Source organism: Cavia porcellus, unplaced genomic scaffold (genome assembly GCF_034190915.1).
Source record: "Cavia porcellus strain 051 isolate PalLab524CR breed Dunkin Hartley unplaced genomic scaffold, mCavPor4.1 scaffold_8, whole genome shotgun sequence".
In the NCBI taxonomy this organism is placed as follows: domain Eukaryota; kingdom Metazoa; phylum Chordata; class Mammalia; order Rodentia; family Caviidae; genus Cavia; species Cavia porcellus.
The window spans coordinates 64,676,452-64,699,695 of NW_026947491.1; the positions used below are offsets into that span (position 1 = coordinate 64,676,452).

At 37.8% G+C, this 23,244-nt stretch overlaps 1 protein-coding gene across 1 annotated transcript in view; it reads left to right on the forward strand.

Annotated features, from left to right (window-relative positions):
* The window catches only part of Tph2 (tryptophan hydroxylase 2), a 95,712-nt gene that overhangs the window by 51,487 nt on the left and 20,981 nt on the right, over positions 1-23,244 (forward strand). The window contains exon 8 of the mRNA XM_003476021.5: positions 3,800-3,926. Within this exon, the coding sequence (XP_003476069.1) occupies positions 3,800-3,926 (127 nt within the window). The remainder of the gene's footprint in view (positions 1-3,799; positions 3,927-23,244) is intronic.

Below are 23,244 nucleotides of genomic sequence, written 5' to 3' on the forward strand. Positions count from 1 at the left end.
CTCCTTTTGTACTGCAGAAAACTGACTCCTTAACATCTTTGGACCTCTAGTATTTTTTCCTTTGTAACTGCCAGGTTTTTTTTTTTTTTTTTTTTTTTTGTCTTTTTCCTTTTTTATCGGTACCAGGGATCGAACTCACGACCGCACACCTGCAAGGCAGGCACTTATGCCGCTGAGCTAAACCCCCAGCCTGCCAGTTTTTTTTTTTTAACCTTTAGCCAATAGGTTTTTGGACTCCATTAGTACATGGGTATGTAAAAGAATATTTTCTGCAAAAGTTTTTAAAAAGTATTCAGCAAGCTCAAAAGTAAATCAAGTGTTGCACCAGGAACTTATGGGTGCACCACTATGGCAGTCATGACTTATTCTGTTCTCTTCTTACATTATGAAGCACCTTGCACAGTTACTGACCAGTAGAAAATACTCATATGGTTCCTGCTCACTTTGTTTATTTATACTGTGAGCGATACCATTTTCATATTTTCCTAGAGTTTGTCATCTGGTTTAATTTAGAATTACTTTCACCATGTTTTCTGAGATCTGTAGGTGTGCTATTGTATTTGCATCAGGGACTTTTGGGAGAAAGTATTCAAATTTTTCCATGTGATCTATTTGATCTTAATTCTAACATCAGTGTAGACTGCATGAGATATCAAAAAAGTGATAGGGTGTTCACAGGGTCCTGTCTTCTTATACATGTATTAGACTTATAACTGAATTGAATGGATCCACATTTAAGAACAGTTAGTTATTGTTATGTCTTATATCTAGATGTCCCCTGACAGTCTCATATGCTCATAGGCTGGGCTTTTGGAGTGACTATATCATAGGTGTGCAATACTAGATCATGCATGTGTGATACTGGATTAGCCCACTGCTTGGATTAGCATAATTCTGGATGTTGATGATAGATTTATTAAGGGGAGAAAACTTACTCTGGGTGTGGATGGCACCAACAAATAGGTTTGTAGCCTGGACAGGATGGAAAGGGAAAGAAGGAAGAATGCCTGCTTCCTACCTGCCTTGTCATGAACTGTTTCTCCTCTGCCATCCCTCTGTGTCTTGAAGCTAGCCAGACTGAAACCTCTACAAACTGTGAACTAAAATACACCATTGCAATCCTTTAACTTGCTGGTGTCAAGTATTTTGTGCTGGAATGAGAAAGTAACTAAGGAAGTTGCCTATTTGCTTTTCAGGCAAGGTTACCACCTTTCATTACCACCTTGAAAGGTTACCGCCTTTCATTATTCTCCAGTACCATGATGCAATTTTAATGAAATTAAACTTAACCCCAAATCACATAATCACACTCAGTTTTATTTTTAGATACAGTACTAGTCACTTAATGCATCTAGAAGAGCTCTCTGTGTCATTTGTTATGGACAGGGTCTCATCACCAGCTGAATCTTACCAACTGGAAAGCATAAAAGACACTGGTATATCTCAGAGAGTCTGGTTGAATTGGTCTTAGGTGAGACCTAGTCATGTACTTTTTAAAAAATGCACCTCAAATGATTTAGAGGGTTGACAACTACTGAGTAGCAGGTAAAGAGACTTAGGACATAGTGACTACATTTTTCTTGCACTAATCAGCTTAATTAAACTCTCCCCTATAGGCCTTAGTGATGAGCCTCTTCTCATTTATGCCATGTCTGCAAATTAGGACAATAGAGACAGAGAAACAATGGAGAAAAAACACAGCTCTTGAGTCAGAAGAATTTGATTTCAAATCTTTCTGTTTCTTGCTAAAAGTGTGAACTTTAAAGATTCTTAAATTCCCTTAAATTTAAATTCTGCATTAGTAAAATTGTTATTGTAAAGCTTCCCCTTCAGTGAAGATTAAAATACTAATGTGATGTGAAAATGTTTAGTACTTTACCCAGGACATAATAGCTCAGTATGTTTCTTTTCCATTCTCTGTTTCTCTTTTTCTCATTTCCTCTTAGCTAAAACAAGAGGCTTGGATAATATTTAAATTCTTATTTTTTTAAATCCGGTGAGTCTGATTCTCTGCCTTAAGCAATGTGATTAGAGAACAACCACTGTGTATTATTTTCTGCGAATTCAGTTTATGTGCAAAAAAAGGAGATTATTTGCACATAGTTATCAGAGGATGTATTTGGAGTTTCTTTCATTCCTGCCCATTTATTCATATTTGGCTCTGATCTTTCAATCTGGTTTGTCTATGAAGTGCCTGACCAAAGGTTGGGAATGTAGTTTCAATTGTGGAAACAAGATTTCTTGATTGAATGAAGTCATCTATTTTATATGGGCATCAAATCCATGCTTTTTATTTCTATTCACTTGCTTCACTTCTATGACCATTAAAGTGTTTTATCTTTATAATAATGGTTGTAGCATCTGGCATTAGTATTACAGCATCTATTTGAAGTGATATACTTCAGAGGATCACAGGTGAAATCAGAAATATCTTTCAGTCACTACCTGCATAATTTTATTTTGTCAAGAATACAAAATATTGCTGCATCTCAATCCATGCCCAGAGAGTCATGGGGGAATTCATTCCAATGTAGTTTGGAATCTGGGAACAGTTCATTATTCATGGCAGTGACTCAGGAAGTCATTTGCCTTGTTTGATTGTGGCACAGATCTGTCCTTTGCCCACTTATCTAGTTCCAACTGGAAGCTCAGGCAAAAGAGTCTGGTTCCAAGCTTTGATTGCTATCTAGTTCAGCTACTAGAGCAAGGAGCTAGGAAAGTTTTCCAAGGTGCTTTCTCAAGGGAGTTTCTTATATTATAGAAGACAAACTTTCCATGGAAAAGCCACTCTAATGATGGTAATGCATCTCTCTATTGATTTTCAAGGCCTTCTGAAACAGTGAGGGATGCCGCACAGTTTAAGAATTAAAGGCAAGGGGTTAACTCCTGGAAAAACTGAATCCTAATTTTGTTTTCATAACTATTGTCAAAAAACAAGATCACAACAAATTTATCTTAAACATTTAATTTGTTTTTATTTGTGATGTTAGAATGTGCCAAGCCTTAGCCTCATAGCAGGTCAAAAATTTCCAGGGTCGCATCATGGTCCAACATGGGCAGAAAATGGAAATGACCTGTAGAGTTGGCTTCATTGGTCACAGTGTTTTGCTTTGTTTGGTTCACTTGGCCACCTGTCATGACTGATGGTGCTGGGACTAAGATTTGGTTATTTGTTGCAGGAATATATACTTGAGTTAGGTTTTCAGTTAGTGTGTATACTAAGTTGGGTTGCAGTTTGTTACATAAAAGACTCGAGTATGGAGATACCTTGAAGCCTAAATTTAATTTAGCACCCTCCACAGTAAGAGTCAGAAAACTCTTTCCATAAGGACCAGCTAGTCATTATTTTAGGATTTGAAGATCATGTGAGCTCAGTCACAACTATTCAGCTCTGCAGCTGTTGTCAAAAAATGCCTAAGTGTGATTAGATGCCAATAAAACTTTATTTATAAAAATTGGCAGTGGACCAGATTTGGGCTGTTGCTGTAGTTTGCCCATCCTGATCTGTAGGATCTTGTACTAGATTGTCTTTAGTATTAAAAGATATGTGTAATAAAACACAATGTGCTTAGCATATAGTAAGTCCTTGAACATAGTAGTAATTATGTAGCTTAATTTATAGTACATAACTTAGGCTGCCATATCCTGATGAAGCATCTACATTTCAAACATGTTACAGTATGATTAATACTAATTAATTACAATAGCAAAGTTATATTTAGGACTTTTCATTCTTGTTCTACCAGTGGTAGTTTAAAATTTCACGTGTAACATGTCTTTGTGATGTTTTTCTTATCAGAGACACATGCCATGAACTCCTGGGGCACGTTCCACTACTTGCAGATCCCAAGTTTGCTCAGTTTTCACAAGAGATAGGGCTGGCATCTCTGGGAGCATCAGATGAAGATGTTCAGAAACTTGCCACGGTGAGTTAATTTGCAAAGTGAGCTTTGCATTCATTAAATATGGATGATAGACTGATATTCTGAAGGTAGCATGGTTCTACTTAAGGGTGGGTGTTCTTGGGAATCACAGTAAAGTTTTTGGCTTTATCAACCCTCAATATATTTGTATCTTTTTTTGTCTTTTTGAGACAGGGTCTTGCTATGCAGTTCATGCTGGTCTTGGACTCACTTTGTAGCCCAGGCTAGTTTTGAACTTGCAGTGATTTGCCTACCTTAGCCTCCTGAGTGCTGGGTTTACAGGAGTGGGCCACCATGCTTGGCTTGGTATATTTGTATCTTATCCTTTATGTTCAGGAGTCAGCTAGATACAAGAGCTAGAAAGTAAATATTTTAGTGTGTGAGTCACATAGTGTCTGTCACAGTTACAGTTACTAAGCCACTGTGTTGCAAAAATAGTCCCAGGTAAAGACCATGAATAAATATGGCTGTGTTCCAATAAAACTTTATTTATAAAAGCTGGTGATGGGTCATATTTGGCGTATATGTGCTATGGTTTGATGAATTCCACAGAAATATTAGTGACAGAAAAAGGTATGTATTTAATGCAAAGTAGAAATTGTACTTTGGAATTATCAGTTTGGCTAGTTGATATGATTGTGGTTAGATGCAATATGATTCAAAGGTAAGAAACTCAGTTTTGACAATTATTCTAAGTACAAAACTGGGAACAGTCCATAGAAAGTACCACCAAGGTTCTTCTCAGAACAAGTAAACAGTGTAAGAGAAAAATTATGATATTAGTTGCTAACTTTAAGATACTGAAGAGCTAGATCTAACAGGCTCTTATGCCTTACTTTGGCCACGTATCAAAGAATTCAGACAAAAAAGTTTAGGAACCTTATATATCTACAAGGAGCAAAGAGTTGTATACTGAGAAAAACTACATAAGAATAAAAGGGGGATCTTAGATTGCATGTATATGGTATAGATACACATCAATGGCATATTAGATATGGGGGAATATTCTTTACTCCTACCAAGAAATCAGTTTTCTCCTAGATTTCTAAAAGCCTTTTCAGTATATGCTTCCTACCTTCAATAAAGATATGAGAATTATGAACTATTTCTCTCCTAAGAGATAAACAACAATAGAAACACTTTCAGTGACCCTTGCTGTTAGCCTGGGTATGGGTAGACAGTAGTGGGGACACTGTGAACCAGGGGATTGTCTCACTGTTGGGTACCAGGATGGATGCAAGGCTTTGTGTTGTTAGATCTTCTGAAATTTTGAAATAGACTATCTAGATTTCTAAATGAAATTTAAAGATTTTTAGATTTTGGGTTATTAAAAAACAACATAATAAACCAAGAAAAATATATTTGTAGGCTGAGTGTGGATCTTGACTTTCAGTTTGTAATCTATTATATGCATTGTATCTTGGCATATTGGTTATCTATTGCTGTCTAATAAATTATCCAAACTTGTGGCTTCAAGCAACATGTACGTATTATTTCATAGTTTCTATTGGAAGCTGAGAGCAGCTGAGGTGAGTGGCTCTGACTCAGGGGCTCTTGTGAGTTACTGTCGAGAAGCTTGCTGGGTCCGCAGCTGTCGAAAGCTTGTGATTCTCCTTCCAAGACAGTTCAATGTGGCTATTGGCAGTTATGTGAGCCTCTGGATTTTCTTCCACAAAAAGTAGAGAGAGAGAGAGAGAGAGAGAGAGAGAGAAAGAGAGAGAGAGAGAGAGAGAGAGAGAGAGGAAAGACACAGAGACAGAGACAGAGACAGAGAGACACAAAGAGAGAGAACAGTCTGTAATGCATTTTGTGACTTGATCAAATATGAGTCATGTTGATCACATTCTATTTTGAGTGGGAACTCCTCAGCTTTTACTCAAGAGAAGAATTAACTTCCATTTTTTAGTAAAAGGAGTGTCAAAATATTTGTGTATAAAAATTTAAAACCATAATTCCATGAGTACTGCTATTTAGTCCTTCTACCTCAATTCTGGCTTTAAATTCTATGTTTGGAAACTTCTGTGTCTTTTAAATTTCCCTTGAAATTATTTGGTTGTAGTCTCTGTCTCTTTCCTGGTTGTACTCTTGGTCCAGAATGAATATATTCCTGGTCAGGGTGACTCTGGGTAGCCACAAACTGAGATTCAGCTCCACGAGGCTATGTGTGAGCTCACTCAGTGTGTGTGTGTGTGTGTGTGTGTGTGTGTGTGTATGTGTGTGTATATGTGCGTATGAACACACACATACTTGTCCAACCAGGAAAGGGGAGGACTCAGGTAAAGGCAATGGATGTGAGTGTAGATAGGTCCTAGTGAACGCCTGTAGCCTTTTTACAGATCAGTGATAAAGCAATTTTACTGTGCTTTATTTTTCTACTGCATCAAATAGTGATTAACTAATTCCATCATTCCTGTTGTATTAACAGTATAATAATGATCCTCCTAACTTTTTGGAAATGTAGTACCTATTTGGATAAAATTAAGATTTTTTCAAAGTAAAGCTTTTGGTGAGTCTTGAAGGATAAGGTAAAGTGAGCCAAGTGGAGAGGAGGAAAAGGGTTAATAGGGGGCCAGCTTTGGTAAGAAAATGGTATCACTGTAGTTTGGCAGGAATGTATTCCTTTCTTTCTGGAGATACTAGGAGGAGAATCTGTTTCCTGGTTTTTTCCAGCGTCTACAGTGTCAACACTCTCTGGCTCGTGTCTTCCAGTTCCATCTTGCAAGCCAGCAGTGTTGGTCTCTCTTGAGTGTTCTTCTGTTGTCCCGTCTCTCTCACTGACATTGGTTAGAGAGGACCCTGTGCTCCTGAGCATTCCTGTGTTTAGATTGGGGCCACCTGGTTCACTCACCATGGTCTTCTCCCCTCTAGATCCGTACCGCTAGTCAATGTTGGCAAAGGCAACATAGGGGCTCCGGATGGAAGGAAGTGGGTGTCTTTAGGGGACTATTATTCTTGTGTCTGCTTTTTTATTTTATTTTATTTAAGGAGAAAAAAGAAAAAAACAGAAAAAGGTATATAACTTATATATTCTATATAAGTTATATAACTTATATATTCTATATGTTATATAACTTATATAACTTATATATTCTATATAAGTTATATAACTTATATATTCTATATAAGTTATATAACTTATATATTCTATATAAGTTATATAGAATTTCAGAAAAAATAAACAGTAGGAAATAACTAGTTAATAGATTACATATTGTCATCTTGGAAATAGTTGTTCAAGTTACAAAATTAAAGCATATAGAGTGGACATTCACACAGTGAGACTGTAAACAGTTCTGTTCAATGATCCAATAAAACTCAGTAATATCTTCTACACTTAAATATACATGCAGTTATGTCCTTTAGAGCACTTTCTTTTTCTTTCTTTTGTACAATGACAATTACACATTTTGGGTTTTATTACTCCCACAGTTCTTACAACTTTTTTTGGAAGAGAGTAAAACCAAATGTGACATAATGGGACAGAGTCAGTCAAATCAAAAGGATGGACATAATACATAATATAAAAACAAAATACAAGGTGATCAACAATGGTTACCAAATGCCTCTTGCTATCTTAAAAAGAATTGCATATATCATCAGTTATAATAAAATTGAACAAAACTGTAAAGAACAAAACAATAAAACCAAAACATTGGAGACATTAAAGGACTTCAAAAGAAGATAAGAGTCAACCAGAATGGGCGTCATAATGAATCTTGTCTTTGCAGTTGTTGCCTATACTTTCGAACTTGGTACTATCAAGCAAAACGGAATAGAGGAAAATCAGTCAAAACAAGATGGTGAGAGCAATACAGGGTTTCAAATCAAGTTAATAGGAAATCAAAGTGGGTTACTATAATATATTCTGCTATTTTTAAATTTATTTCTCCCTTAATTAAAAGGATAAAAATGAAAAAGTAAATAATTAAAAAAAAGGAGACTGAGATAAAAGAGCGCATAACAACAAAACAGCGCAGGTCAAAACATAACCATTTAAGCAAAATAGTGTTTCACCACAAGATAATCCCGACATAAAAGAAGTTATCATAGTGTCTCTTTTCTTGAAATCTTTGAGTATAACTTCGTATACTGTAGCATCAAACAAATCAAGACAATGTAAAACCGTTCAAGAGAATGACAATATTACAGGGTATTTAGAATCAACTAACAGAAAATGAACAATGGTTTCTGTATAATCTCCTTGTCTATAAAAGTTTTTGTTTATATTATCACATATAATAAAATCCAGTAAGATACAACATGTTAAGACCGATGGAGACAAAAGAACAAAAGCTTGATGTGACTTCAAAACAAGATGATATTAAATCAGCACTAGCTATTATGATGTCTTGTTTTCTCCAAAATAGCTGTTCCTACCATCCAACCTTCTCTGCCTCATTTCTATTGAGCTCTTTTTCTGTCATTAGTTGTCAGTTTGTCTTCTTTATTTTGCTTTCTGCTCCATTCATTGTGGCCTCTCTGCCACTGTTTCTGAAATCTTGGTATTTTTTTTAGAATATCCTGAAGTATTCTCTGTAGTTGAATTGGTGGTTGCAAATTCCCCTAGTTCCTCTTTATCCTGGAAGCACCTTGTTTTTCCATCAATTTCTAGGGACAGTTGTGCAGGATATATCAATCTTGGCTGGAGGTTATTATCTTTCAAAGCTTGAATTATTTCCCCCCATGCTCTTTGTGATTTGATGGTTTGTGCCGAGAAGTCTGCTGTAATTCTGATGGGTGTTCCCTTGTAAGTGATCTGTTTCTTGTCTCTGACAGCTTTTAATATTCTGTTCTTATATTGGATTTCTGGAATTTTGATTATTATATGCCTGGGTGTAGCTCTGTTTGGGTTGTAGGTGGCTGGGGTCCTGTATGCCTCATACATCTGAGTATCATTACCTTTTGCTAAATTAGGGAAATTCTCCTGGATTATTTCTGTGAATAGCTTTTGTAGTTCATTTGTTTGTGTCCCTACTTCTTCTTTTATGTTCTTAATTCTTAAGTTATAGATCCTCTTATCATCTTCTAGCCTTTGTATTATTGCTGTTTGTTTCCTTGTTATTTTTAAGAAGTTTTTCATTTCATGCTCCCACCTTACAAATCTGTCCTCCAGTTCAGATAATCTATCCTTAGTTTCTTTCAAGCTGTTATGCCAGCTTTCAATAGAGTTTTTAGTTTCCTGGTAATCTCTGTGAACCTGCTTCACGTATTTTATGTTTTCTCTATTTTCTCCATCAAACAATTCTCCCCTTTTTTTCTGTTCTTCCATTCCACCATCTGTTTTTTCTTGGGCTGTGCTTAGCATTTCTCTAACTATTCTACTTATATCTTGCTTTATTTCATTAAATTCTTCATTTTTGAACTTGTCTATGAGCCTCTGGAGATACCGCTTTATGTCCATAGGTGCCGTGTCTGATATTGCATGTTTTCTGTCTGCATTCTCTTTTGCATTTACCTTTCCTGGATCAGTGTTCTCAGGATTGGGGACTGAGGACCCTTTCTTATTGCTCCCTCTTCCCATACTTTTTGTTCCTTCCATACAAGCGTATATAGGAGTCCCAGTTTTTTTCCCTCTTTGTCTGTTACAGTTTGTTTGAACCTGTCGGCTAGCTGTTCCCGCCACTGCAGTGTACTAGGGAGACACAGACATAACTAACAGAAAATGAACAATGGTTTCTGTATAAGAGTCAACCAGCAGCCTCTGCTGGGCCCACCACTCAGGTCAACCTACTGAAGGCTTCACTGCTAGGGTGCACCGTCAGGCGCTGGGGCCTGGTTTGGGCTAGCCTACTGGATCTTAGTCCATGGTGTCACCCAGCCCAAGCACTCCCCACCATTCCCACTTGAGAGGGGAATATGCGACTACAGTCACTGCAGTGTCCTGTTCCGGGTAGTCTGCCCGATCCCAGAATGTCCTCTGTTGGAGCCTCCTAGTCTATGAAAGGGTCCCCGTTCCACTCACTCACCGAAGTTCGATGCAGGGCTTCCTGCCAGTCCTGCTCTCAACTCCATTTGGTTCGCTGATTCCCGCTCTCAGAGCTTTTGCGCACTCTCTCTCCCTGCTGTGCTGATTGAGATGCAGCAGCGGCAGCAGGAAATTCAAATCATGGCTTCCAGAGGTGCAGGTTCCACTTCCATGATGAGATTTTGTTCCTGTTATAGCACTGGGATTGCATTTCCAGTTGGTTTCTCTCAGCTTAGTTCGTTTGTGGGTCGGCAGGGTATATCTCCCCTTGCTTAGGACTCCTCACACTGTATCATTCCTGGATTCTAAGCTGGCAATCTCAGAGAGCCTCCGTGGCTGCTGTTATCTGTCCACCATGTTCTCCTGGAACCTTGTGTCTGCTTTTGCACTTACTAGGAAATCAAAAGAAAACCAAGTGAATACTTTTTCCTCAAAATCTATTTCACAAGGGCCAGCAAACTTGTAGGATCAGTCAGGTATTTCTTGTTACATTTGTCACCCCACCCCAATCCCGTTCAGTTTCTTCTTTCCTTTCCAGTATTGGGTTTTGGACCCAACCCTTCACACAGCTTCAGCAAGTCCTCTGCCATGAGTTATGGCTCCGCTTTTTTAAAAAAAGTTTTTAAAAACTTGAAGACAAGATTTTGCCAAGGTACCTGGGATGTCCTTGAATTTGTGATTGTTTGGCTCCAGCCTCTGAATAGGTGGGATTGGGGGCCAGTGACACCACACCTGGTTGGAAACTTGTATTTCTTAGCATCATTCTGGTATCGTGGCCTTGGGTGGCTCTACTGCCAACAGCTAGAAACATTTCCATCTGGTAGATATGACTAGGTCTTCTGTTGTGTTTCTGTTTCTTTTTTTTTTCATCTTCTCTCATTGTCCTTTCCTTGGAATGTATGTATTATTTTGTAAAAGAAAACCCAAGTTAAAAGATATTAAGTGGCTAAAGAATTCTAGGCATCGGGAAGTAGGAGCAGGAAAGAGACAATAGGTATTGCTCCATTCAAGGAATTTTTATCTAGAACACACATGACAAAGAAAAACCTAGAGTCAGTATCATGTTTTATTCATGGACATGAGCAGGTATGCAGGAAAAGTGGATTTACTGTAAATCTTTTTGGTGTATGTGTGAGTTCTGTGCTCAGTGTCAGAAGCTGGGATGCAGAATTAAGGGCAGGAGCCAGACGTGATTGCTTTCTCCATATAGGACATAGCTGCTAACGTGTGAGGGGGGACCAACTGTCCACCAATCTTGCAGTGGCTTTGACAGTTAAGAGTGTAAACTTGAAAAAGATGTGATGTAGAAGATTTTCAGTCTCTTCTAAGTGCAGTGGAGAATTTGTGTGTTTGCCTCACCTTGGTTTTACTAGATTTACTAATTGATTTTTTTCTTGATACTGCCTCGAGATTGAGGCCCCTTCAACAACTCTTTTTGAGTCTGTTTTTATGAATTCCAATTCTTTCACATATTGTAGCCTGGTCACTTATCTGGGGTAGTTTTTGGCCAAAGAGAAATTTGAAAAGAATTTTCTAGGTTGTGTGCAGGAAGGAAGAATCACACTGTGACGAAGCTGGGAAGACTTTTCCTGACGTGACACTAAAATTGCTGTTGACTTCCAGAACCACGTCCTCTCCCTCAGTTCAAACAAAAGTGAGTGGAGAACTGCCTCAAGATAGCCTTGAAAACACAGCTAGGTTCCAACCAGGCAGTTGCAAAGTATCCTCTAGAATGAATAACCTGTTAGATAACATACATATTAATGATCCTCAAACAAGCCATGTAAGGAAGCTAGAAGGCAAATTTAATGACTCACTTGCAAAGACTAAGAGATTAAGTTCAGGCATTGCTGGCAGGGGTAAAATGTGCCATGATAGGAGAGAGTGCTAGCTGGCTAGGCCAGATGAAAAGTGGAAGCATTATTAGTTGACTTCCTCAAAGTCATTTCCGCTAACTTTCTTGAAGAAGTACCAGAAGAAAATGAGAGATGAGATGCACTAAAGCAGACAAATCCACAGAGAGGACAAATGGAAAACCACAGAAACCACTATTTATGCAAAGCAACAAGTCAGGCCATACATATTATTCTTTTACTCTAGGTGAGGTTTATATTATTAATGACTCTGTTTATACAATGCCTGTTTTTCCTTGCTTAGTGAATTTAATCACTTATGAAAAAGACAGTAATGCCCAGTGAAAGCAGATACTTAAATAACTTTCTGTGATATACTGTCACCAAATCTGTCTAAGGAAGAAAACAGCTTCCACTAGGACTAATTGGCACCGCCAAACTTGGTTTTGTCCTCAGCTGCTTTTGGACTTTGGGTCTGATTTTCAGAGGGATCAGGGTGTGTTGTCTGTAACCATCGAAACACTTTGCTATATTTCTACATGGTATTTATTTTGACATTTTAATAATGCTCAATTTTGAGACTGAAGCTATCTCTACTGTTTTATGTAAGCAATTGTTGCTATGCCCTGAGAACCATTTAAATGAAACTCTTTTGTATCTGAAGAAATTGATGATGAAGCTTGGAAAATGTATTTCAAATGTACTGTTTACACATGTAAATAATTTGCCCTCTGGTGGGGAATGAATAAGGCCACTGGTTTTGGCAGCTGTATGTATTTTACACTCATCATAGCTGCCCAAGGTCTGTGCATGATAGATATGCAAAATATTTTGAACAAGGGCTGTGTAGAGTGTGTTGAAATTTTGAGATCAGCTATTTCCCATTGTAGTGCTGGGTAAAATGGATTTAGTAGATTAGTGTGTATATTAGGGTTGTAAACTTCAGCCCTTCAGTTGTTACATAAATAGCAAATACATGGGAAACAGCCTTCTACAAGATAACAAAGAATATTAGGGATTGTGGAGAGCTGGAGAATATATATTATACTTAAAAGCCTTCAAATTTAAAAATTAAAACCAAAGATTCATTGTATACAAATCCATTGGGGAGGATCCTCAGTTACCAGCCCTTGTTTCTAAAGTGAGGTTTAATGTTAGTCTATACCAGGCTTGAGTGACAAGCCCATGATAGATCCATTTTTATATCACATTGTATGCTCTCAATTACAGTTTAATTTTCAGAGTAAGTATCTTATTGGAATTGAAAAGTTACTTGTTTTGAGTGAAAATTGCATAGTTACAAACATGATTCTCACATGTGCTCTGAATGTGTGTCAAAGATTAATTAATTAATGAAAGAAAAGCAGAATGATAAAATCTAGTTCTAAGAAGTATTTGAGGAATTAAGATTATAAACACTTGAGGTAAAGAATTTTGATGTTGTTTAAAATGGTTTATGTTCCTATAGGCAGTAAAACCTTAACCTCCATAAGGTTACCTTTTCTACTAGGCAGAAATTACTTTCGTGTCTAGTGCAAAAAAAAAAAAATTGTAATTGACCCATCATTACCAGGTGGCTTTCAACTTTGGCATGTGTGGCTCTAATAAATAGTAAATAGCAAGTTGAATTAAGATTATTTTCTCCAGACCAGTGCTTTTCATACTCTGATGTGTAATTTGTGGATCTTGTTGAAATATAGATCCTAATAGAGCAAATTGGGAGGGGACCTGAGATTTGGCATTACAGACAAGAGCCAGTGGTGCTGTGGTTGTCTACCTTCAGTAACAGGAGAGGCTGACATTTTAGATGAGCCTGTTAGACAACACTCAACTATGTCTTTCAAAAGACACACTCTAGGATTTCAGTCTCATTCCATAGTTTGGGTACTTTTTCCTAAAAGTTGTATTAATAGGATGTTATTAGGTGGATTTGTGCAGTATGAGTTCACTTCTGACTTAGTGGTAAAAATGGGTCCTCGCATCTATCAGAGCTACATCATGGGCTCTTTGTGTGTGTATGTGCTCTTGATCTTCTTTAGTTTACTAAGGTGAATTATTCATCTGGACAGGAATGCACAAACAGAAATTTCCTGATAAAATGAATTTAGGAACTGGTTCTAGAAATACATTGATTTCACGTCCCCCAAATGTTAGGAAATGTGAAGGGGCATCTTTCACCAGTCGTATGGTGCAACCCGTGCTAAGATGCAGATGGCTTCAATTCAGACTATTCATTCCTCACATCAGCAAGGCATTTGCAACAGACAAAGCTGTGCATCATCTGTAGGAGAAAGTAATCAGTGTGACTACACAACAGCTGTTTCCCAAGCAGAATAAATCGGCCTCTGGCCCAGTTGGAATTTTCCCTCTGTGGGGAGTTTTAGGTCATCCATTCAGTTCTGTCGACCCTGGAATGTGTTTAACTTCTTTCTAATTGAAGAGGTTCCGTCACTGTGTCTTCATGATACTGATGAGAAGAGAGACTTAGTTGAGAGTAATGAAGGAATATATATCCTTTCCCAGGATGTGTTCCTGGAATATAAGCCTCATGAAACAGTATTGTGAGTTCTATAAAAGCGACCAATTGGCAAAAATTCTTGGGGAGACTGGGTTGAACAACTTGTTCTTCAAAGTATAGGGCTTTTAGAGCATTTAATAAGCTAATATGCAGAATGAATCTCCAAAAGTGATTAAAAAGTTTTTTTTTTAAATTGATCTTATTTCCTTCATTCTGAGATGCCATTGGGTATAAAACATAGTGTTAATTTAATAGTGGTCTTTGTCATTTGCTTAGGAGAAAAATATCTGCAATATTTTTTTATACTGTAAAATAGAGCTCTATTTCAAAAATGTAAAAATGTGGAAAGCTTGAGAATTAAGAAAATACATTTATGGAAGCTGTCTCTTCTTATGGAACATATACTAGCATTCTAAGCTATTAATATTCCAAGGAGCACAGTTAGGAGATACAAGTCTAGAGGGTTTGTTTGTTTGTTTTTGTTTTTGAAAAGGTAGGATTCATTGTGAGCAGAGACTTGATCAACTGTTTTTTTTCCAGGAAAGAATTATCAGCAAATTAGCTATACAGGGTTCTGTTTGTTTCCCTTTATCAAAATAAGTAATTTATTATTCCAAGTAAAAGAGCTTGTGTGGGTTGGAGTTTTTGATGGCTGTGAATCAAGTGTTTGTATTTCCAGGTATAATCAGTACTTTTTCATGTTGACAGTGATACTGAAATGTATAGTCAGTCTTAAACTAATAATCAACTATAATCACAGTAATTAGCTATAATTCACACTGGAAGTATAATTGTTAAGGTAATTTTAGCTTATGAATTGCTTATTAATATTTTCCTATTTGCCAAGGCCATTAGCCTGTTTCCCGGTCTCTCTGCCTTTACCTGCCTGACGGTGGGTGGGGGACCTTTAGATGCTAAAAAGCTTATGCCTAGATGTAGTACTTTCTGAACATGGGTAACATTAAAAACGACCCTTTTGCATCTCAAGAGGAAGCTTAAAATAAGCCCCAGGCTTATTTACTCCATGTGGAGTCTTTGAACTGCTTCAGCTATTTGGATCATTTGATATAAGGGCTGACAAAGGGCTGGAGGAACACACTTTTATACATTCTTAATTGAGATGTGGGGTGGATGATCAGTTTGTGTGTTATTTCTAAGAGCAACCTAATTAAAAGTTAATAATATCTATTCCAACTCATTACTTTCACTTGTATATCTGCTGTGCATATAGAAAAGTGGTAGCATCTTGCAAGGAATGCTTAATTCTTTATTTAGCCTTACAGAACTTAACTTCTGTCATTTCTTATTGTTTTCACCACTTGTTTCTTTTCAGCTTGGGTGCACCTAGATCACACTCTCCTTTGATTAATTCTCTTCTGAGAGCATTTAATAGTGTGGCTGGGGCTGCTTTCTACCCATTTGTGGATATTTCACTTAGGATACTTTTTGTTACCATTATGAAGTGTTTGACATCTTTTTATATTGTGATGAGAACACCACAGTTATTTGGCATTTTAAAAAATGAGCTCTACATTGCCTACTATTTTAGCAACCAGTCTACTTACAATCTGCAATAGGGATACATTTTTTTTTTTGCAACTCAAATATTTCTTTTTCATTTATAATTGTATCCTAAGGATCTTAGAGAGCCATCACATAACTGCAAGTGAATATCAAGATAAATCTATTTTAGATATTTTGAAACTCATAAGGATGGTGTTACTTTTGTATCTTTTGTTTCCTGGGTGCTGAGTGAGTGTCGAATCTACCCTGCATTGTACCCACTTTATTTTGTCCCGACAGATGCACCATAGTCACCAGTTAACATTTCTCAGCACTCATCAGAACTTGGAGATGCTTGTCAGTGGTTTGATGGACCAGGTAGAGAAATTCAAATGTTCAATATTTGAGTTTGCTGTGATTCACTGGTAACAGAAAAATTAATTGGAGAAAAACCAAACAAATGTATTAACATGCATAAGCACAAGGGTCACTCAAAATTTAATAATTAAAATACAAATACAAAATATTGCTTTCTGAGCTTCTACAGTATTGTGTGGTGTGGTGTGATGTGGTGGAAAGAATCTGAACTTAAATGAACACAGCTGGGTTTCAGTGCCATTTTTGTTACTTTCTAAGTCTGTGTTTAGATTATGTACAGACAAAAAAGTGACACTGTCTCTTCCTGCTGAAATGTCTTCTTTAATATAGGGATATTTTCTATCACCCACTGCTAAACGAGGAGCAAATAAGCTTAACATACTTTTCCATGACACCATGACAGTATCTATCATGCAAGATCTGGTACTATTTGACCTCACCATTGCCTGAAAAATTCTAACTCCACCAAAGGAGTTATATTATTTAATAAAAAAATTTTAAAGTTATTTCAAGTCTCTAAATTCTTCAGATCATCGTATGATTTAAGAGTCCTGGTAATGAAACCTTCTTACTTTTTCTTTCAAACCAGCTTGAATGCTTTCCTCAAACAAAGATTTCTACAGTCATTTTAATTTCCATAAAGATGTACAAAAGAAAGTTTTCTTGTTTAACTACAATGGGGCGGCCTCTCAGAATCTTAACTTGTATTAACAGAAATATCTGCGGTGTAATTCCATTTCTTGCAAAAGCAGAAAGAAGACTTTTTTATGAACTAGAAAAGCAGAAGTAATGTTACATCAAACTATAGGAATTTAATTACTCCATTCCACAAATGTAGTTTTCAAATGAGAGTCAGAAAGATTTCCAAAGCTGTTCTTTGGAACTGTGATATAAAAACCCAGAATACATTCAGGAGGTGTAAAATGTATTACTGTACATCATCAGCCACCACAATGAATGGTAGCACAATAAGAAACACGATGTGAGATTGAACACACAGTGATTAAAAATCTCCTCACTCTCTTCTTGGAAATACATACTGCAATTTGCTTAGAGTTTTATATGCTTGTCACTCTGAGGCTGGATACTTTGGGAGTATTTCTGGTAAGTTGATTTAAAACTGGGGACAGGTCTTCCAGAAAACGAAAATGCTTCCGTTTGACAGCTTAAATCTAAACTAATGTGTAAGTAAGAAATGCAGTTAGGGTGGAGCCTTGTTATTTCTTTCCAGGCTCCAAAAAATCTGTTCTTTAAAATGTCCATAAAAATCATTCTCTCAGTAATGAAGAGGAGGCTGCTAGAAGGGACTTAGGGACTATTCCATCAAAAAGTCTTTACCAAGACCTTTGTTTCTCCTTCGTATTACAAAAGTGACATATATGCATTATAGAAAAATTTAAAAAATAGGATAAGGAAAGAAAATACAATAAAGGCCATTTGTAGTATCACTGCAGCAATGACCGCTGTTAACTTCTGGCATGCAGCCGTCTATCTTCTCTGAAAAGCCATCTTGCCACATCAAATAAGAATTTAGTAAAAAGGACTCCTGGCTTTGGAGTAAGGAACAGCAAGGTGTTCATGCATTTATCAAACACTTGTGCTGTCAGGAGAGACTTTATCTTTTATATCCACAGAAGAAAGAATAAATTGGAAATACTTGAGCAATACCAGTTTTATGGCTTTTTACTCAGCTAAGTTATGGCGTGTTTCAGTGAGTGTCATATGATGTGCTAATGAGCTGTGTTTTCTTTTCCTTATTTTTTTAAGAAAAAAATGAGCAAGAACCACATTTTTCATGACAATGAATTGGTTTCCATTCATATTTTCTTAATCTTCACATCTTGTTTTCTTTTTTTCTGCATCACTGAGTGCTTTTTTTGTCTAATTTACCAACATCCCACCCTCTATTGTTCTTTTTGAATAAGATTATATTCGCCAGTAGCAAAATTATTCTGAAGGTCCCCATTGTGATTGCTGTTGCACTGGTACAGAGTAAGAGGGAAACTGGAATCCAGAAGATAGAGTGAATCTTACTGTATGTGACACTGTGGTTTTCCTGGGCCTGTGCATCTTAGGGACCTGCCAGCAAGGCAGTGTGCAGTGTAGTGGGAAACTTAGAGTGCAGCTTTGGGTTCAAATTACTTAGGTCCCTAAACAGGCTTTCTTACTTAATGGTTAGGATAGATGATGTCAGAATAAAAATTATTCATGGCACTTGCTACAAAATAGGAAAGAAAATGCCTTAGGACTGTCAAGATAGATAAAAGAACCACTACAAGGAGGTTTTATAATAAGGGAGAGATTGGACTTGGTTCTCAATATAACCAAGAAAAATGGAAATTTATGGCCTAAGGAGCAGAATGTGGTGGTGGTAGTTAATGCACGGGGAACTACTAAAAGAATCATTAAGGATAAGGAGGCATACTGGCTAATCTGACTGAAGAGGATTCTTGCTGAAGATATATCAGGATTTCAGCATCACCTGGAGGATGGTGGGAAATGAGATGATCACATATTGAAGAAGAGCAGAATTCTTGCTAATGATAAACAATGCAGGAAGGAACATGATGATTACAGAAGCCTTTACAACAAAAAGAGCTCCGAGGAAATGAACTAGAGTTTGGTCAAAAGAGAATCTTTGCCCATAGCTTTGGACATATTATTATACAGATAACTAGGTGGTCAGACAGGGCTAAACCATTGAGATTGTCAGTGCAGAGACTGAGAATACATTACAACTGTGGCTAGAGGCACATCCATTAAAGGCCAAGTCTGAAGATAAAGATGAAATGACCGGGCCTACATGCGTCCCCAAGAGATAAACAATATACTGTAATTGGTATCACCTGGACTAATAAAGTCTAGCTAGACATCAGTCACCACTGAACAGGACCTCCTGACTCCTCTCTTCCAAAAAGGGTCCTTATTCTTTCCGTTGCACTTGCAGGTGGCTTGCTTCCTAGATCAACATTACCTAAGAGGCTAGACGTGCAATCTTATTGGTGGATCATTGTTCTGTCTCACGTTTTATCCTTGGTGATTTTGAACTCACTTCATGATTTTGTTCGATAAAACTTCCTCTGGAAAAGGGAGTCTGGGGCAAAGCATTTTTGGGTTACCTCCTGCTTCTCAAGAGCTATTTCTCTCAGTACTTATTTCGTGTTTTTAATCTCGGTTGTTCCTTAGAATTCATTCTTTGGTTTAGGGAAACTTGCTGTTAGCAGGTTTGAAGTTATGATACTTCTCCTATATCATAGAGATCCTTTAGAAATGTTGCTTAACCTCTCTGTGCCCTAATTTCATCATCTTTAAAATGAGGCTAGTACTGCTGTCTAATCCATACGGTTGTGGGAATCAACGAGACAGCACATTGTGAAGGTGCTTAGCAGGGTGCTAAGTGCTAAAAAGATGCCATCTAGCCTGTTTCATATCATTGTGCTTTTAGACTTGCAGGTAGCCTATCAGTAAGCACTCGCACCCAGGAAAGGCCCCTGGAGAGAGTTTCTACTTTTCCAGGTGACCTTGGGTAATTCTCTTTCAACATCTTTCAGTTTTCCCTTCTGAAATGCAGACTCTGCAGTTTATTTTACAAAAGAGATTTAGATGGAGATAGCAATGCTAGTTTGCAATGTAAAGTATTTTATCTTCAAATAATGAAAGTAAGCCTCCTCCTAAAAGTTGTCAAGCTGCTCCCTGGAGATGGAGGAGGCCTCTCCTGACTTAATAGCAAACCTCCCCTGAGGAAGACAAGTTGCAGGAAACAGCTTTGGGAAGTAAACAAGAAAATATTATTTGTGCCAAGGATAGCATGTGAAATATGAATTCCTGACTAAACTTCTCAAGCAGATTAGAAGTGATGCTATTCATTGATACATGCCGTCCTCCCTTAAGATCTAAACAAAGCAATAAATTTGGGGTGCCAGTTTTGGCTGCTCTTCTTCATGAGCTCATGCTTCTGATAACTCAAAGCAGGTGTGTGCAGTTTGGCTGTGAGGTGGCTGTATTAACTTCAAAGTATGCAAGGAAGCTGTTGAAAGAGTTTCAGAAAAAGGTTATTTGCTATAGTTTAGATGCATCATGTTTAGATACATGGGTTCCTTGTTGGGGTCCAACTAGCAAAGTTTAAGTGTTCTCCGTTACAAAAAGGGAAGTACCTTAAAGTGCCTTACTTTAGTACTTTAGTTAGGAACATTTAAATGTTTAACTTTCATACACTTTTTGTTTTGGCCATTTACCTTCTCATTTCTTGAAACTAGTTAAGGTGACTTAATTTTTCCAAGTAAAAAGTCAAGTCTATAATGGATGAGAAAAGGGGCAGTGAATTCTGATTCATTGCAAAGGTGTTCTGGCAGACTGGATGCTTCTCCCTCTCTCCGTTCTCCCTCTCCCTCTCCCTCTCCCTCTCCCTCTCCCTCTCCCTCTCCCTCTCCCTCTCCCTCTCCCTCTCCCTCTCCCTCTCCCTCTCCCTCTCCCTAACTTACATTTGCACATCAGAGAATAGCATCATTACAAGTACTCCTGATTCCTAGCTTCTCTTAATACGACCAACCTTGGCAGTCAGACTGCTTTCACACAAGGGAACAATTAGCTGTAGTTGAATTATTGTTGTGCTTTTGGATGGTATCTTAGTTACTTTCACACTGCTGGGGCAAAATATATCCACACTCACAAATTAAAGAAGGAAAAGTTTATTTTAGCTCACAGTCTGTAGAGGTTTCAGTCCATAGTTGCTCTGCTCTAAGATAGGGCACCATGGCAGGGGAGCATGGCAGAGAAAAAACAGTCCATGGCAAGACAGACAAAAAGCAGCTAGCTTTTCTTTCCCGGTTTATTCCATTCAGGCTACAATCCTATTGGTTTGTGTCAGCCACACCCAGGAAGGGCCTGACCATTATCCACACCCAGAAATATGTGAAATCAATCAGTGGAATAGCTCATTTGCCACACACTCATAATCCAGTATTACACACCCATGATTCAGCCACCTCCCCAAACCCTGCCTATGAGTGTCTGAGGTTTTGGGGGGACATCCAGATAGAAGCAATGACAGATGGGCTTCATTATCCTCATTTGGGAAGTAGAATTTCATATCAGTCACCTGCCTTCCTTTCTGTACTGATTAAGGAATATTACTGATTAGAGGAAGGGACGGAGAATAGTGAGATCATCATTCTAGGCAGCAGCAAACACATCAGCTCTTTTGGTAGCCAGAGTCAGAGAGTACATTTGGAAAAATAGCTTATCATGAGGTGTCAGAAATATTTCAAGTCATACCATTCTTTACTGTCTCATGAATTCTCACTATCTAGAATCAATTTTGTGCCTGTCAAATAGCACAACTAAATCAAATATAAGTACGTATTGCTATAATTTACAGTGATGCTATATACAACTTAGTTTTGTACTTTGAAACATGGCTTTTTAATATAAAAACAGCGCATTATATTTCTAACATAGCCTCATTTATAGTAGTCTGTTCTCTTGAGGTGTGCTTATTGCAGGGCTGTTTTCCTATAGTAAGTTTCAGAAGACCTGGCCTTCTGTTATGAATGGTTTATGGTGTGTGTTCTTTACTGCTCCTGACTGTGCTGTGTCACTCTGCTCATCCAGGGACATGGGACATGAAGGCATCTTAGCCCAGGGTAAGTCACAAGCATGACTACAGGCAAGCTGGATGGTCTATACCTATCCTGGAACTCTCTACTCTACTGTTAAGAACCTCAGGTTAGGGTTCTGCCATGTTTAGTTACTCTGTAAACACCAGGACAGGGTAGTACAGTATAAACTACCTGGTGTTAAGGGGCTGGGCACATCTGCTTCTAATCCAGCTGTGTTGGTCCTAACCTTGCAGAAGTTACTCAATCCAAGAGTCAGCTTCCTCAACTCTAAAATGAAGGAGTTAGTACTGGCACATAATACAAAATTGGATAAATGATATTTATTTGTTTTCTGTCTCTATTTTACAGATAAAGAACCTATGACTCAGAATGGTTAAATAATTTGCTCAAGGTAGGGTAAATGGCAGAGTCTGTTTTTCACTTTACTCTGTCCCTTGATATCAGGGACCTGACCAAGATTCCCAGTCTCCCAAATGAGTATATGGCAAAGGCTTAAATAAATGAGACAAGTGATATGATTTTAGGGCTCCAGGAGGATCAAAACCCTCTAACAGAGTTCAAGACTCTGGGGGCTAAGACAAGGAATATCTCTGGGCAGCCCATATTTATTTAGTTTTTCAAACAAGGAAGAGGTTAGTGTGGAAAATGCAGGAAACTGAGCCGGTTTTAGAAGTGGTTCAAGGACTTTTGCAAGTAACAGCTTATGTTAGTCTAGGGGAACTATTTATATTAATGTAGGAGAAGTGTCATAGGGAAAATCTCCAGGTTGACTTTCACTGCAGGAGTGAAATGCCTGTGGCTACAATCTCTATCTTGTTAATTGGGGTTGTAGTCAGGTGTTTTCAGCTATGCTCTTATCTTGCTCTTTGAGGTGTCTCTTTGTTCTCAGGTGGCTATGCACTGGCCCTGCCACACCCTGCTCATGTGTTCAATTTCCAGCTTCAACAGCTCCCAACAACTTGAAGCCAATGTGTTCAAACTGCCGTATTTTATTCCTTATCATAGCAAGCTCCCCAGAGGTGTTATGTGATGTAAAGCTTTACATGGTGGCTGGTGCCATGTAGGCTTCCATACCCAGCAGTGATTATTATTAGCACTCAACCGAATTTAAATGCTGTCTTGAGTTTCAATTACCTACAGACCTTCACTGTGACAGGAACCCCAATTGATAGTTGTATTTTTTCAGCCCCATTTACACATACAGATGCTGGGTGTCAACTCTAAGCGTGAGAGATGATGATGGTAGTGGTGATGGTTAGTGACTAGGAAAGAAGCACGACTTCATTAATAAATTAAAATAGAAGAGTGCTCAGGGCAATGGAGTGACAAGAATGGCTCTCCCAGCTAAACATACCTTTCTCATCAGTTTTCAGATGTCTGTTAGGATTCCTGAACTTGCCTGGAAAAAATAGGTGGGAAAGTTCAAACTCTTTAGCCGTGATGTCTAGGAGGTGTTGCTTTTAGCAGAGTAAGGATAAAAAGAGAA